This window comes from Gorilla gorilla, chromosome 11 (assembly GCF_029281585.2).
Source record: "Gorilla gorilla gorilla isolate KB3781 chromosome 11, NHGRI_mGorGor1-v2.1_pri, whole genome shotgun sequence".
Lineage (NCBI taxonomy): Eukaryota > Metazoa > Chordata > Mammalia > Primates > Hominidae > Gorilla > Gorilla gorilla.
Genome location: NC_073235.2, coordinates 35,281,916 through 35,300,227, shown reverse-complemented (window position 1 = coordinate 35,300,227; position 18,312 = coordinate 35,281,916). Strand labels below are relative to the sequence as shown.

The 18,312-nt window shown below is 39.6% G+C and overlaps 1 protein-coding gene across 7 annotated transcripts in view; it reads left to right on the top strand.

The window, feature by feature from the left end:
- NCKAP5 (NCK associated protein 5) overlaps positions 1-18,312 on the top strand; it is a 990,571-nt gene that overhangs the window by 916,270 nt on the left and 55,989 nt on the right. For all 7 annotated transcript variants that reach the window (XM_063694774.1, XM_063694773.1, XM_063694772.1 and 4 more), the window contains 2 exons: positions 13,358-13,672; positions 16,461-16,597. In XM_063694774.1, the coding sequence (XP_063550844.1) occupies positions 13,358-13,672; positions 16,461-16,597 (452 nt within the window). The remainder of the gene's footprint in view (positions 1-13,357; positions 13,673-16,460; positions 16,598-18,312) is intronic.

Sequence of the window (18,312 nt, the reverse complement as noted above, 5' to 3'; positions counted from 1 at the left end):
TTGCTGAGTCTGTTTTTTTTTTGTCTGTCATGAAAGGATGTTGAATTTTGTTAAATGATTTTTTCTATGTATTTTGAGATAATCATATGGTTTTTCTTTTAATATTGATTTATTTTTAAATGCTAAACAAATTTTACATTCCTTGGGTAAATGCCACTTGGTGAGTAATTTGCTTAATTATGCAAAAATGCTTAATAGCAAATCAATTATTAAACATTCTTGCATCCATTTTCATGAGTTATATTGATCTCTATTTTTCCTCTATGTATGATGTCTTTGAGTTTGATATCAAGGTAATATGGTCATTATAAAATGATATGGAAAGTGTTTGCTCTTCTCCTTTTTTCTAAAGGAGTTTATAAAGAAATGATCATTTTTTTCATCCTTATAAATTTTGAAGAATTCAATAGTGAAGACATCTAGGCCTATAATATTTCATGAAAGTATTTTTAATTCCAAATTCAATTGCCTAAATTGATATAGGACTATTTGGTTTATCTTTTTACTTGAGTGAGTTATGGTAGTTGGATTTCTCAAAAAAATATTTCCATTTTATCTGAATTGTAAAATGTGTTGGCTTAAGTTTTTTCATACATACATATTATCTGTTATTCACTGGAAGATCTGTAGTGATGCCTCCTTATTCATTCATAATATTGAGAATTTTTGTCTTTTCTCCTTTAGTCAGTGTTTACTCAATCTAGTTGGAGGTTTGTCAGTTGGATCAGTCATGTCAAATAACCAGCTCTTTGTTTCATTGATTTTTAAGTTGTTTTTTTTTAATTTTCTTAATTTCAGCTCTCATTTTTATGTCTTCTGCTTAGTTTATGTTTAATATGTTCTTATTTTTCTAGTTTCTTAAAATGAAGTCTCAGAGCACTTATTTTAAGCCTATCTTATTTGTGCTGTACATTTTTGTTAAGGTACTGTTTAGCTGCATTCCACTGTATTTTCATTCATTTCAAAATATTATTTTCCATTTAATACACAGGAAATTTAGTAGTGTACTGTATAAGTTGTAAATGTTTGGAAATTTTTCTAGACATCTTTCTTCTATTAACTTCTGGTTTAATTCTCTGATGCTCAGAGAACATATTTTCCATGGCTTCGGTGATTTTAAATTTTCTAAGACTTGTTTTATAATGAAGGATATGGTCTATCTTAATCCATGTGTATGTAAAAAGAATATGCATTCTGCCCTTGATGGGTAGAGTGTGCTGCACAATTCACATTGGTCAAAGTTTTAAATTATATTGTTCAGATCTATGCCTTGTGATCGTCTCTCTACTTGTTGTATTAATTACTGAGAGAAGGCTTTTAATTTTAATTGCAGATCTGACATTTTCTCTTTTAAGTTCTGTCAGTTTTCTGCTTCATAATTTTGGAGTTCTACTGTTATAGATATACATATTTAGGATTATAATGTCTTGATAAATTTACCTTGTTATAACTGTAACATATTTCTTCTGATCCCTGGTGATATTTCTAAAGTTTACATTTTCTGATATTAGCATAGTGACTCTAGCTTTCTTTTTATTAGAGTTCGCATGCTATATATTTTTCTGTCCCGCTTTTCACCTATTTTTTATATTTAAAATGAATGTTTTATCTACAGCATATAAATAGGTATATTTTATATACCAATTTTTATTTTATCCAATCTGACAATCTCAGCCTATTCATTGGAGTGTTTAGACTATTTTAATTTTATGTAATTATCTAAATGGTTGGATTTAAATCTACCATATAATTATTTATTTTCTGATTGTCTCATCTTTCTATTTTCCTCCTTTTCTACCTTTTTGACTTGAGTGTTTTTATTGATTCTGCTTTATTTCCTCTTGTAACTTATTAGCTATACCTCTCTATTTTCCTGTTTTAGTGAATGGTTTAACATTTAAATGTAATTTTATTACATTGTTACTTTATCATAATCTATTTTACATAATATGTTACAGATTATTTTCATATAACCTCTCCCATCCTTTGAGCGTTATATATTTTACTTCTATATATGTTAGAAACCTCACAATAAACAAAATATGTATATAGATCATATATTACTATTTCTAGTGTTCTCCATTCTCTAATATACATCTGCCCTGCACATTTTAGCTGCCTTGATCCTCATATCTGTCCCCTTTAACACCTATATTTACCTCCAGGCTATCTTTGTATTCCATCTATGTTTCAGTCTAGAAACCATCTCCAGGCAGTTGGCTGGAGTAACTGTAGGGCTCACTTCATTTGTTTTCCTTGATTCAGAGATCAAATTCTGTGCTTATCTTTCAATGTCAGAAAACACTGCAATTGTGTGTGTGTGTGCGTGCGCACGTGTGTTTCTGTAACAATTTAATTCTTCATGGATGGAAGCAAAAATCTATATATATTTTTACCCATATCCATATCCCCTGGTCTGTTGGATTTCATTACTTCTTTTATTATCTTCCTGTAGAGACAGCCATAGGATATTGGTGAATGGAGGGTAGCCACTGAAATGGAAAGATGGACTCATCTCAACTTCAGTCTTCCCTTCGTCAACATTTCAACTACAGTCACATAAAAGAAAAATAAATGATCCTTGATATTCAGCTAAAATAGATTATCTTATAATAATTAAAATCCTTAGAAGCAAGTAAAACATGTTAAAATGAGTATTTTTTAAAAGCTTAAGGTTGTGAAGTCTTGAGCTTTCTTCTTTTCTGCATATAATTGAAAAAGTAATTAATACTGATTAAATATGGAGACAAATGGAGAAAAACATTTTTGAACTTTAAATTCTTATCTTTCTGAAGACTTTGATTAAATATCTGTAATTACAGTAATATAGGCAGACTAAAATTACTTATACTCTTAGAGTATCTAACTTCAAATTTTTAATTTAAAGAAGTTAGAGCAATAATGAATAGGGTGATCTGGCTCCAATGCTCCTGTAAATATCTTTAATAAAATTTTCATCAGTTGCTAAATTGATAGATCTGAATTTCCCCGTGCTTCCCGGTTTTTATATGTTTCTTGACAAATAAAGCTGATTTAAATCTCTTCCTGCAGCATTGTACCCCAAGTTATTTTCTTTACTCTCTTCCCTCATGTGTCTTATCAAGGCAGATGTTATCCAGGCAGGTGAAATTAAGAGTAGAGGCAGTTGTCCATGTAATTCAGCAAACCTGATGTGAAGTAAAAGAGATTTAAAGAGACAGAACCACCCATAATAGCCACCTGTGTCTATCGGACTCACCAAATAATTGTTTAACTTTTCACTTCATTTTGGCATGACAGCTAGAGATGGAGTGAACCTATGGGCATGAGTAGATTGTTGTACAGAAGCAAAGATAATCTTTTAGGATGGATATGTTATACCTTCTGTAAGGGAAAATCATGACTCACTAATTTGGGTATGTGATCTGGGAATGTAATGAGTCTGTGAACAAAGGAGAATGCGTAAAGAGCATTTGTTTAGATTTAAAATGCCTTGCATACGCACAAGCCCAGAAGTGGGTTAAAAGGAGATACCAACAGATAGCTAAATTGTAATTAGATGGGGGGAAAAAGGTTGAGCATAGAGTAATTTTGTTAGAGAATGGGCAAGGATAACAGTGCGAAAAGGTGGATAGATAAGTTGGCATTTCTTCAATTAGAAAAATGGCAATTAAGGATCAGGGCCGGAGCCATTGTGATTCTACATTTATTTGGTACTCTAGAAGGTTTTGCTAATTAAAGTAAGTTTATTCTTTTCAGTTAGAAAAATGTCAAACTAAGGAGGACAAGACTTGATGTATGGATACAGAAGTGGTTAAGTGGTAATCATTGCTTTGTGAGGAGTTGGGAGAGTTCTGTGTCCTACTCTTATAAACAAGGACTTTGAACTGGAAGTGATAACTCTTAAAACAGGACCTAGGAGTCTGGGATCCAACTGTGAGTTCCTAAGTCAGATGACCTTGTCAAACAAATGCTGGCCATTAAACTGTAGTGGTCACATTAGCCCACTCTTACGTATCACAGTAAGTACTGTGTACAAGTGTAGCCACTGTTTTTTAAGACAGGCATATTAGCATAGCAAGACATGAAGCAGTTATGTGAAGACTTCAAGATTTTTCAGTCTGGAGTGACAAGAGTATAGCGATAATTATAAAAACTTGCAAAAATCTAGAAGTGTTTGGAAAATTGCATAACATATTCTGGAATACTAGACCAATAACCATTCCCAAAACTTTAGAAGAGGCCATTTCAGTATTAGTGACGAGAAGAAGCACATGAAGGAGTTTTTTTTCAGAGGCTATAACAGCTGTATATGAAAATAAATTCAAGAAAGACTTCTATAAAGGAATGGTCTGTGTGGGCATTTGGAATACATTTCTAACCATTTCCAATTTGTATCCTTAAACTACATCCTACCACAGTAATTTACATGATGCTACTGTCAGACAAAGAATATTGGAGTCACTGGATACCAACTTAGCCTGAGATGCCACTTCTTTTATATTGGTTTAAATAACTTCTCCTTCATTTGTACTAAGGAATTTCATGGTCCATTTTTTTTCTTTTTTAATTGTTTGTCATATTAATTTCCTACATTTTAAAAATATTCATCCCCTATGCAACTCATTCCCTATGCAAGACTCCCAAAGTCTGGTCTTCCATTATCCCAAAGACAGCACAAGAGATTGGAAAGCACATTTATATTATCCTGCATAGTTTTCAAATCTCAGGAAGCTAAAATCCAGTTTGAACTTAGAGGCTGAGTATTCTCATGAACTCCAAAGCCATCAGAGTGAATTTACCCTTCCAGAAGGTCATCTTAATGCCACAGCCAGAAGCTACCCAATGGTTGTGAATAAATAACCAGTATAATCATTTTTTACTGCTTGGAGAAAACCGTGGGGTAAACTTAGAATGAATCACTAACATTTAATTGATGTGGCTTTGGCAACAGACTTAGTTTTTTTTAAGCTTGTTTCAGCCGTTCAGATAAAGAGAAGGATGTGCAAATAAAGAGATCTGTTTTCCCATCTGTAGTTTAAGTTTCTGCTGCCAATACCACATGTAGCTTAAAGATGTTTAGGAACCTGGAGAGACCTTCTACAAAGACTTATTTACATGACCACTTGCATTATAGGAATGCATGCCAATTAATAAGATGGTATGAATATTAAACACCCATGAGTCACTCTTTCTGACTGAATTATGTTGGGGCCTCATTGTATGTTTGGCTGAAACTTTTATGGCTGTGTGGAAGTTTTCAAAGTGAAAAAGTTTGAGTTTCAAAGTTTTCTGTTTTTGTAGGATTTATGAATGAGGGTTGCAGAGGGGAAAAAGGTGATTACTAGCATAATTTGTTTGAATCTGTAAGTGGGTAGATCATTGCACAGAAGGAAGTATAAGCTTTTAGGATCCATGTGCTGTAAGTTACTGAAAATCATGGTGTAGTAATCTGGGACTATTACTTGAGAATGTCATAAGTCTGTAAACAAGGGAGCATCAGCAGACATCATTTGTGTAGGCTTTTTAAAAAACTTGTTAAGGTGCTGCCTCCAACATAGATTTCTCAAAAACACAGACTCTCTGTTTTCTCTACATGAGGCAGATTGCAACTACCTCAAGTACATTGGTGCATATTCATCATTCATTAATGCTTTTGATGAACTAACTCCCAGGGAAATGATTGCCAAAAGGTAACTCCTTGGGAAATAAGCAGGGTAGTTGTTGAGTAAAGTGTACCCAGATGCTGCAGTGTAACACTATCTGCACAAATGACAATTTGGTTTCCCTTGGATTCCATGATAGTATATGTATTATGTACCTACAGGGGCCCTCACTTCTCCCTGACAACCAGTTATAGAAATATATTGAGTGTCTGCTTTATAATGAGCACTCTGCCAGGCTTATTTAAAATGAGCTATGACTATTTAAGTCAGAATAGTTCTAAAAAGCCCTTGTTGTCCCACAGCAAGCAGGTAGCCAAGCAGGTCTTTGAGCTCAGTCTTTCCAACTCTGAAGCATATAGTCCTCTCACTTCATTTATCTGAATATTCAGAGTAACTTAGAACTAAAGTCGGGTTTCCTTAAACCTGGCCTATAATAATCTCTTTTGACAGATACGTTAATAATACCAAGAGTTTTGAGGTTACAAATTCAAACCATTACAGATATGTGAAATTGGATCCGTGAGAAAAGATGGAGACGCTTGAATCTGCAGAAGAAAAGGCTGAGAAGCAAATTAGTGGCATTTCCCAAACACCGCAGATCATTGCTAATTCATATCCTACTCACTTGGAAATTTATATTAACTGAAATAGTGCTGGAAATCAACTTTTTTTCTTTGCAGCTATTTATAAAGATGATGTTGCTATGTGAACGAATATGGTATAAAACAAGTTTGGAAGAAGCATAGTTTATATAGTTTGGATATTTGTCACCTCCAAATCTCACGTTGAATTGTGACCCCCATTGTTGGAAGTGGGACCTGGTGGGGGTGTTTGGGTCATGGGAGTGGATCCCTTATGAATGGCTTGGTGCCCTCCTTGAAGTAATGTGTGAGATCTCACTGTATTGGTTCACATGAGAGCTGTTGTTTAAAAGAGTCTGGCGCTCACCCCCCTCTCTCACCGTGTAATGCACTCCAGCTCCGCTTGCCTTCCATTATGAGTAAAAGCTACCTGAGGCCTTACCAGAAGATGAGCAGATGTCAGCATCATGCAGAATTATGAAATATATCTTTTTTCTTTATAAATTATTCAGTCTTAGGTACCCATTTATAGCAATGCAACATGGACTAAGGCAATAGTCAACGAAGTTAACAGAGTGATTTGCTTTAAAAGAGGGCAACTCACTTTTCTGGCTAAATGCATTAAGAAGTTCATATAATGAGTAATCTCATTCATTCACTACAAATGGCTCCAGGAACGTGACTCTTTAGTAAGAACTTAGTTCTCACAATACTGTGGATGCTGGTGTTAAACAGTATGGCAGCATTCCACTTGGCATCTAGAATTCCTTGGGATGAGAGCCAGAGTTACTGTGCCACACTAGCTTCCTAGACCTGGGACCTTCAGGCCCAGTGATGCTGTGTACTGGCACAGGGACTGAGGAGGATGTTAGAACAGCCTACTGTTGGCTGTCCTTTGTCTTGGTCGTTCATTCTTGTCCCAAGGACTTTAAAGTACTAAGAAATCCATCATTAAAATATTCAGGAATTCTGAATGATCTTATCTCTGTGGCCATCTAAATTAATGAAGTCTGGCTTCATGTGAAAAATAACTACAGAAAAGGGAGTCAGTTGTTTGCTTTGGTTGATAAAGTCAGAGCAAAAAAGAAGCAGATTGAGATTTCACAAGAAGAGGTTCACATCCATTAATGATGAGGAAGACGGTTCTAAAGGTTTATTGTTTTTCATTCACCTGTTCATTCATTCCACATCAGTGAGGGCTGACTATGTGTTAGGTGTGATGCTGAGCACTGGTGATAGAGTCAGATGCCTGGGGAGTATAATTACCATTCTGTAGAATAAGAGCAATCATGGAGCAGGAGCCACTTATATGGGAGAATGGAGGAGATGAATCAAATCCAGTTATGCCTGCACGATGCTTACAGTCTAATAACATTTATTTTGAGAACTGTTGCCATTTTCTGAATTATAACAGTGTACCTCTTGCAAGCATTGTGCCAGGCTTATCACATGCTTTGTTTCTAGTCCTCAAAGCACCCCTATAATGAAGATAGTGTGATCTAATTTGCAAATGAAGACACTAAGGCCAGATGTGGAGGCAGCTGGGAGTAGGGAGCAGCAGGGTAACACTCATTGGTGAGATGAGTGGGGATTTTCAGCCACACACCCTAAGGTAGCAACTTGAAAATCCCCAGTGGAAATGTTTCTTCAGAATTCTCTGTCACCATCCCACAAGGAACCACACCCATCTTGGCTGCTTATGTCCCTCTGAGACACAGTAACTTTCCTCTTTACTGAAGTCTGGTGCCAGACAATATTAATGCCCCAAGCAGTCTTAACATTCTTCCCCCAAAAGGAGAGCCTTATAGAAAGTCCTGTATTTGCTTCTAGGAGACTGAAAAGGTCTCCTCCTTGCATACCAAACATATGCAAGGGAATGTATTCAAGGTGTCAGTAAAAGAGAATGGGGACTCCATTTTCTATGAGATTTTCTACCATTCTGCTGCTGACTGCTCTGAATGGGTTCCAGGTGTACCGAGATGGAGCTTGTTCAGCCCTTAGTTGACCAGTTGTCCTGGGGACTGGTGTTTTCCTCAACCAACTGTATATTTCCTATGTGTGATACAACTTTAAAAGGACTGGGAAGTAGTGCCTTAAGTCATCCCATGAGGTGCCTGGGTCTTGATGGTGGTGGTAACTGTGAGAATTTGTTAATACCTTGAGAGACAGAGAGAAGGCACATGGAACAATGGGAACAGGTGAGAGTGTTGACCAGAATCAGAGAGGTAATTGGTGACCTTGCAAGGATGAAGCCCATTGGTACATCCAACGACCCAACCCTTGAACTCATTAGCAAGGCCCTGTGGGCAACTACACTCACAGCCAGAAATGTGAACTCACATTTGTGGGGTTTTTTTGTTTTTCATTTTGTTTCTTGTTTTGTTTTGTTTTGAGACAGAGTCTCACTCTGTCACCAGGCTGGAGTGCAGTGGTGCGATCTCGGCTCACTGCCACCTCCACCTCCCAGGTTCAGGCAATTCTCCTGCCTCAGCCTGCCAAGTAGCTGGGACTACAGGTGCATGCCACCATGCCCAACTGATTTTTTTTTTTTTTGTATTTTTAGTGGAGACGGGATTTCACCATGTGGGCCAGGATGGTCTCGATCTCTTGACATCCTGATTCGCCCACCTCGGCCTCCCCAAGTGCTGGGATTACAGGCATGAGCCACCGCGCCCAGCTGTGAACTCCCATTTGTTGAGAGCAATACTGCATCAACTCATTGAAGATGAGGGAGGCTTGCCCCTTTGAACTTGGGTCCTACTACAACCATATGATTATTTTGTGAGTTCTTAAAATTCTCTGAGAAAAAAAACTGGCTTCAGAAGTACAATATCTTAACACTTGTAATTCGGGTTACAATATTTTTATGAACTGCAAGAAACTAATTGTGCCTTAAAGAAACTACATAGAGATGGTGTCAGCATTTTCAATATAAACTTCCATTTCCAAAGGTTTATGTATTCCAAAGACATTTTCTTGCAGGGAAACTTGGCATGTGTCTGAGCCCCTGACTGTCCACACCTCACTTCATAGGTACTCACAAATGAATCCTTCACATTCATTATATTTGGCATCTGTAATTTTTAGAAATAAAAATGGCCTTAATAGTGAATGGTTTCTGAGTTTAATGTCAGGGCATGCAATTCTCTGGGAATCACAGAACTCAAGAATTCCAAAAGTCCTGTTTTATAGACTCTGGTATAACAATATTGGGTGTTGAAAGGAAAGTAAAATAATTTAAGGGGACTGATGCTAGAAAATGCTGTTGTCTTCAGAAAGGCTCCAGACTTAGACCACCTTCAACATTTTTTCTACCCCCAAATTCCTCCTCTGGCCTATTTCCTGCAACTACCCCATGGCTTTGTGTTATAGGTTAGACAAACATGGATGGGCTTTGTTTATGGCACCTATTGCCAAAATGAAAAAGGCTGTCAAGATTCTCACTTTGCTTTTTGAATCTTCATTTGAGGAGACTGGATTAAGTGCTCTATGTGCCTTATACTACATAGAAGAGGGAGACAAAGCCAGAAAAACCTTGCCCTTGGAAGACTGCCTATCACCAAGCTAGAGATGTGTTAGGCCATTGTTACATTGCTATAAAGAAATACCTGACACTAGGTAATTTATAAGAAAAGAGGTGTAACTGGTTCATGGTTCTGCGGGCTCTATAGGAAGCATGGTGCTGGCATTAGCTGCTGGTGAGGGCCTCAGGAAGCTTCCAATCATGGTGGAAGATGAAGGAGGAGCAGGTGTCTCAAATGCAAGAGCAGGAGCAAGAGAGAAGGTGGGAGGTGCCACACACTTTTAAACAACCAGATTTCACGTGAACTCACTTGTCACTAAGGGGATGGCACTAAGTCACGCATGATGGACATAACCCCCGATTCAACCACCTCCCACCAGCCTCCAGCTCCAACACTGGGGATTACATTTCAACATGAGACGTGGCAGGGACGCAGATCCAAACCATATCAGGAGGCAAAGTAAACTCTAAAAAAAACCCTGGCGAGAAGTCTAAGGATTCAATCCAAGAGGGCAGAAGGAAGAGTTGCTAGGCATTTGGGATTCTCAGAACTATATAGATATGGTTGCATACGCATCCTGCAAAGGACCAGACAACCAGCTAGATGCCAGGCATGTTGACAGTGGACTCCAGCCACAGAATGGGGAGCCCAGGAACCAAGCTAGAATTCTGGGGCCAGCACCAATTTCAGAGGAGAAGCTGGGCACCTTGCCTGGAAGCCATGGGGCCATGCTGTGAGGCTTCTGCTCACGTGGCTGCCTGAATGGCTATGAACTGAGCAGAGCCCACTTTGGGGTTTACTTGTGCTTCTGGGGGGAATCAGTATAGCTTGGTGGCTAACAGCATTTTCTTTGTAGTTTGGCCTAGATTCAAGTCCAGGCTTTCATTTACAGCATATGACCTTGGACAAGTTGCTTAACCTCTTTTAGCTGTGATTCCTCATTTCTAAATGGCAATAATAGTTCTTGCCTTGTAGGTATGTGAGGATGAAGAAATGATACAAAGAAAGCAGAACTCCTAATAGCTGTAATAAGCACCAAACTTTTGATGACGCGTCTTCTCAAAAGAAAAAGCGCCCCTAACGTCCTGCCCTGCTGAGCCCTCTTTGATTCAGGGATAGGTGGTCCTGAGGATGCTGGGGTAAATTATTAGGGCAGGCAGCCTGGGGTACATAGGGTCTGACACATCTCAGCTGCTACATCCCATGAATCTTTGATTCTCATCTTCAAAGACTGAGTCGGTTCTGATGAAGATCTACTTACTCCTGTAAATCTGAAATATTTCAGTCTTCCAGAATTGCCCCAGTTACAACACATGGACATGCTAAATCTGAAGTGTTGTATGTGTAGGCTAAAATTAAGAAAAGACACAGAAGTCTGAATAGCAGTGTCCTTTCTTTGACTCATCTGGCAGTGCCTCCCCATGCAAACAGATGATCCTTTCTCAAAAACACCATTCTATAACAATTAAATACCCTTAATTGAGGAGAAAATGAAAAGAGAAGGTCATGAATAATCTGCAAGTCTGCTTGAGAATAAAGCTGGCCAGGTGGAGGCCCTGAAATTAATAAGGCTAAAACCCTTGTAATCCCGGGAAGGAAAAGCACTTCTCTTGGTGTGTCTGTATGATTCAGATATCCTGGAGTCCATGACCAAACATCCCATGGCATATGAGATGGTTAAATGGCACCATAGTGGAGAAAAGAGTAACTGTATTTTCCTACTAAATATCCCTGTGAAGATTGAAGCCTCTTGAGTAGGGACTTCATCTTCCTAGTACTTCCAATACCAAGCACCAAACCTCCTTGAGCCTAGAAAAGCCAACTCTGTACACATTCCCATCCCTTTATTTTTGCCTTAGTATTAGGAAATTCCCAGACTTCTGCTACTCAGCAAAGAGGTTTTGAGGAGGAAGGTAGGGGAATGGGCAAATTCTGAAGTTTGGATAGTAATTGCTTAGCATGAAGTGAGATTGTATAGAAAAGATACTTAAGGATAAGCTATTCACCTATCAGATATCTACTAATATGTAATAAATATACTAAACACTTTGTGTATTTTGCCATTCATTATTCATTTACTTGGCTGTCTCACAGTGTGCTTAGTGCCATTCTAAATTCTAAGGATTAAATGGTGAACATACTTTAATCCTCACAGCAGTAAAAGGAACCTGAGACCTCGAGAGGCTAAAGCTCTTGCACAGGGGTTGAAACAATTAGTCATTGGCGGGGATCACACCACAAGCCTCTGTTCTTAAAGCACCAAAGAAGTGGTAGCTGTTGAGCTTTTGGTACAAACATTATGTCGTAATCTATTATATTCCCCACCATGCCTAACACAGTGCTAAGTTGTTCCGCTTACCCAGTGCTAGACTTGTAAGATGCTTCTAGGATGAAACCTAGGAAGTTTCATTCCAGGATTATCATATGAACAGGAGACTTTCTGGGTGACATCCAGATCTTGGAAGCTGCCTCATTGGCCTTGATAAACCACACCACCATTCCAGAAATGACGTGGTAATCTTTTCAGATACTGTACTTTTCTCCGTATATAAAATGTTTTGCAGCTGACACACAATTAACAGACTATGTCACACACATGGTGAAATCATCTTAATTTGTTCTAGAGAATAGTGGGATCCCTGGGACGGCCAAGAAATCCAAAGTGTTATTGATGAGTTTTGTCATTGAATAAAGTGAGAGTGAAAGAAAGTGGCTCACAGTCTTCTCAGCTGGGTCGAATGAAGCCCACACGATAAGTGGTGTTATGATGGGAAAGGTACCCTTTGGGATGACCCTTCTGGCGTGTGAATTACTTGTCCCCACAGTCAAATTAAGAGGCCAGAGATTTAGTCAACTGCTGAATGGGTGATCATTCATGCACGAGATACACAATTACCATAGTTAGGACGTCACTTCAATTTATGTGTTCTCATTACTCATTATTTCAGTTAATAAATTTCACCTAATTGGTTGAAGTCATATGATTCCCAGATTGAAATAAGGGTGACCACAATTTGGTCTCTGATGACTGTTCCTTTTCTGACTATCCAGGATATGTGCACAAGCGACTATTGCTGCTTGTAACAGGCTGGTCTTCTTATCTCATATTACATGAAGGGGGATGTTTTCAGGTTCAAAAAGTTCCACTTCATGCACCTCACTGGAAATTTACTACACCACTAATACTGTTTCCAAATACTTATCATTTTTCTTTTTTTTTTTTAATTACACTTTAAATTCTAGGGTACATGTGCACAACATGCAGGTTTGTTACATATGTATACATGTGCCATGTTGGTGTGCTGCATCCGTTAACTTGACATTTACATTAGGTATATCTCCTAATGCTATCCCTCCCCCCACCCCATGACAGGCCCCAGTGTGTGATGTTCCCCACCCTGTGTCCAAGTGTTCTCATTGTTCAATTCCCACCTATGAGTGAGAACGTGCGGTGTTTGGTTTTCTGTCCTTGTGACATTTTTCTTTTTCTTAAATTCACCGTTCTAGGTGTCTCCTTTCCTCCAGATCATACCCCAATTTCCATGATTCTTTTATCCTTTTATGTGAGACTTCTCTATTTCTTTCTCTCTCTGTCTCTGTATCTCAGAATCCAACTGCCAGATGAGAACATTGGACAGTGGGATCGGAACCTTCCCACTCCCAGACTCGGGAAATCGCTCGACAGGACGCTACCTATGCCAGCCAGACTCCCCAGAGGATGCTGAGCCTCTCCTGCCTCTCCAGTCAGCCCTTTCTGCAGTTTCTTCCATGAGAGCCCAAACCCTTGAACGTGAAGTGCCTTCCTCCACAGACCACCAGCGCCCTGCAGATAGTGCCATTGTTCATTCCACATCCGACCCCATCATGACCGCCAGAGGGATGCGGCCTCTTCAGAGCCGCCTCCCCAAACCAGCTTCCTCAGGTAAAATGCCAATTTCCCACCCTTAATAAGACATTTGCTGACAAAAGAAAGGGAAACTTTTCACCAGGAGATGAGTAAGTCAGTGACCTACCTGATAAAAATGTAGATATGTGAAAATTCCTTCATGTCCTTCACCAACAAGCAAAATAATGTGTATAAGACAATATCTACTCATAGTATTACATCAAGCAGTATACACACATATAAGGAAACAGACATGTAAGTACTGGTATATGGATATATGAACTGATTAAGAAAAAAACCATGCAACATACACTTGTGAGGTTTTATCCTGTAAAACTTAACTCTGAATATAGACCAATTTCAGCCCAAGATATAGATTTAACTACAATGTTGTTTGCCTTCTAACCAGAAACATACATATTCTGGTGTATTCTTATCCAGTTAAAATATATTTATATGTTGAACTATAAAACACATAGTTTGATAAATCAGCAGTAGATCATGCACTAATTGCAATAGAATAGAGTGAGCCTTCCCATTGAGAAGTACTATCCTTCGTAGCAGTCAATTGAAACAAGCCTTCATGATGAAAGACAGGGCTGGGCTAAGGGTCATCATTTCTTCATTGTTCCCTCACGATTAAAAATGTGTATTGCAGCCCAGGATGACACTAAATAATTTTTAACTTGTATTTATGTCTTATGTTGCTTTTACAACATGCATAAATATAGGAACTAAAACTTTAAATCGAACACTTTCATGTATGAGTTGATGATTAGAAAGGAGCTGCAAGTGGAGATTATGCTATAGGCTTCTGAGAAATTAGAAAAGGAGACTTTTAATTATAAATCTTTGAATAAATGTGATTGGGCTATTCCCATGGCTGAGTTCTTCCTTTATATAGGAATACCCATTGCCACGAATGTTGCATCACAAACTTCTGCTCATTCCAAGTCAAGACTACATTTTTAAAGACTGTAATGCATATTATTTTTGAAATAAATGTGTTGTTAATTAATGACACAGCCTCCAGAGATTCAGGGGCAAAATCTTAGTTATAGATTGTGTACTCCATGCCTGAATAGTCACATGTGTGACCTCAATTCAGCGGCGGCTGCTGTAGACTCCATGATTAAACACTGTCATTATAACAAATTGAATAGAAACCGCAAGTCTTGAATTGCTTCATAAGGGATCAGAAGGAGATTTTTCAGATGTTGCTGCTAATATACACTGCACCAGGTATCTAAGGTTCTGTCTTTTTTGTTTTTGTTTTTGTTTTGAGATGGAGTCTCACTCCGTTGCCCAGGCTGGAGTGCAATGATGCAATCTTGCCTCTCTGCAACCTCCACTTCCTGGATTCAGCTGAGTCTCTTGCCTCAGCCTCCTGAGTAGCTGGAATTACAGTCATGTGCCACCATACCTAGCTAATTTTTTGTATTTTTAGTAGAGATGGGGTTTCGCCATGTTGGCCAGGCTGTTCTTGAACTCCTGACCTCAGGTGATCCGCCTGCCTTGGTCTCCCAAAGTGCTGGGATTACAGTCATGAGCCACCGCACCTGGCTTTGGGTTCTATCTTAATTAAATTACAGTGAAGAGTTGTAAAAAGGTAGTATATGGTAGAGAGTGAGGTGAACACACTGCAGGAAATTTTTGTCACCCATCCTAAACTTTCCTGTCCTGACATGATATCTGTGGTCCAGAGGCAGGGCCTACTTTCCAGTGCTTCTCTTTTCTGTGTCCATCGGTTATGCATGTTAAAAATTAGGGAATGAGGACTAGCTGGAACAAAAAGAAAATGAGATTATACCTCCTTTTTGAGCAGTCACTGCCAATTCAAATGTGTACCTTTGAATTGGTTATTTTTCTTATCCCCATATGAAAAATGGAAGTCACTACACAAAACTCACAGTGCTGATGAAAACACAGTTCTTAGCTTCCCCTCACAAACAAAATGCTCTGGAGAGGCTGTCACAGCATGTCTTGCTTATAATCACTGAGGTTGGAGGATAATGACAGCAATTCTCCATTCTGGCATGACAAAGGCATACACTATGCAGGTTAATCTACTTTCACGGGTAATGGGGAAACTCTCTTTAATTGTTCTCTGCTAATTACACCCTTGCTACTCAATGTGGTCCATGGGCCAGCATCATCAGCATCACCTGGGAGCTTGTCAGAACTGCAGACTCTCAGAGCCCACCCCATACCTACTGAATCAGCATGCGCATGAACAAAAGCTCAGCTGATCCATATGTACATTAAAGCTTGAAAAGTACTGCCCTGAGAGATGTTTAAGGGCTCCAAGCAAAGCTTCCCAATCCACACTATTCAAAATGACCTTAATAAGTATTTTAGGAAAATCGGGATTCCCTGTGTTTGAGGAAGCCTGCAAATTCAAATCCTCTCTTCGGAAACTATGCTAATACCCATTGGCACACCGAAGCCTCTGAGAAGTCCTCCAAAAAAGAAACTTGATTGTTGTTGGATGAATAACATTATTTGAAGAATAACTTTAGTGTTTCCTGAATGGTTTGCCTGCTGAACCCTTTCTAACCTGTAGTCTTTCAACATTTTGTAGAAAAGTAGTCTAAAAACAGTTTGCCTCGGGGTCTTGAAAAGGGGCTTCTATAGATGTGTATACATAATTATGCAGATGTTTTGGGCAGCACAGACTACAGCGGGACAGAGTGGCAGGAAGCCCAGCTTTCACTGTATTTGGACCTTTTTTATTATTTCTGAATGTCTCCCCCACCTCCTTCCCTAAACTTGTAAAATGTTGATGAAAGCTGATATGTGATTCCACATACGTGTCCTCATTTAGGAAAAGTCAGTTCCCAAAAGCAGAATGAAGCAGAGCCAAGGCCTCAGACATGCTCATCATTCGGATATGCTGAAGACCCAATGGCAAGCCAGCCGCTTCCAGACTGGGGGAGTGAAGATGCTGCCACCGGGACCCAGGTGAGGGGTCGGGGGAGGTGAAGGGTGCCATCCACCTGTTGGTCCTGATTCTAAAAAGTGTACCCTAAAAACACTTTTATGATAGATTTCACTTTAAATGAAATTTGCTGTTGGTTTACTGAATATAAACCAAGGTCTAGGGTTCACCCTTTTCCCTGCCTTATTAAGGAATACTGTGGGTTCTTGGGACACTTTTATTCTGAAGAAATCAAAGTGCTTCTGAAATGCACCCAGATTCTTGGGTATGGATGCACTCCCCTGATTAGATATTGTGGGACAAGCATTCACTCTCCCAAGCCATGTGGGCACCATTGGAATGATGTTTTTTCTATTTTTTCAGTATCTCAGTAGTTATTTTAACCTTTACTTTGTTCTTATGAAACAGGGAAAGCAGGTCTAATTCTATTGCTTTTAAGGATGGCTAATCAGATGCTCGGTGTGGTCAAATGACTTGCTAGAATCCGTGAGCCCTGCATTTCATTTTTGCAGTGGGTTCTTCATCTGCCCTGAGATGACACACATGGAACTCCTGATGGGTGGCTGTGGGTGGCTATGGGTGTCTGGCTCAGGGACTCCTTGCTCATCCCTAGTGGGGGTTATGTGGTACACCCTCCTGTTTACCCTTTCCAGCAGGTTACTCTGACCATGGTCAGCCTATTTGCCATTTCACCACTTGTCCTGGGGTGGCCCACTGCAGCATCTGCCCTGGTGCCTGGTGGTGAGAAAGGAGGAGGAAGACACATGGTTCATTTTCCAGAACTTCCTGGCCCCTCCTTGGCCCTTCCCGCTTTTGCTGCCCTTGGCTTTCCCAGGTCTGGTATCAAGAGCCCTGGTTGCTATTTTTACTAAAGTTTCTGCCCAACTATGATGATGAGATACCCAGATTCACCCACATCTGAGGTCTCCCTCACTCAGTGTGGCCAAACCACCTTTCAGCCTTGAACATCTGCCTCAGTATGGAAGGGGACCATGTACAAGTAGGGGAGCAGATCCTCTGGGCCCATAGCCTCAATTTCCAGTGGGGAACACTAGAGTCCTGCTGGACCATGTTCAGGGTCCCGGGGAAAGTTGCTGTGGAGCCAAGACTGGAACTGGGCCCTCTGAAGTCCAGGGCAGCACCTGGGATGGCTGCCTCCACAGGACGTGGGTCTGAGAGGCAAAGGAGGAAACTGCTGTGTTCTGCCATGCCTTAAGTCAAACACAGAATGTTAGGGCTCCTCCAGATCAGTGCCTCCCAAACCGGAGCAGGCATCAGAACCACCTGAAGGGCTACAATCTTGTTGCCCACATAGACTTGTGTCTGATTTGGCATATATGGAGTGAGGTGTACACATTTCTAACAAATCCCCAGGTGATGCTGATGCCGCTGATCCATGGAACACACTTTGCACAGAGCATTGCTGCCACTGTTCCAAAGGACTCTGCGCTGGCTTTGGGAGGATTGGGAAACTGGCAAATTGAGAAAATTGAGAGCTGTAAAATTTAGAAAATCATGACAGACATGCGGAATTGGAGAGCAGAAAACCAGTTCAGGAACAACAGTTGGTGTTGATGGCAAAGGAGTTTGAATAATTCCAAGAATGTAAAAAGGAAAAAAAAAGTTACTCTTGCTGACCCAGAGGGGACCTGCACTCCTCACATAAGACATACATCCACCAATGGACACACCTCTCTAGGATTCCCTTCCTCATCGTCCTGCACTAGCCCCATGCACT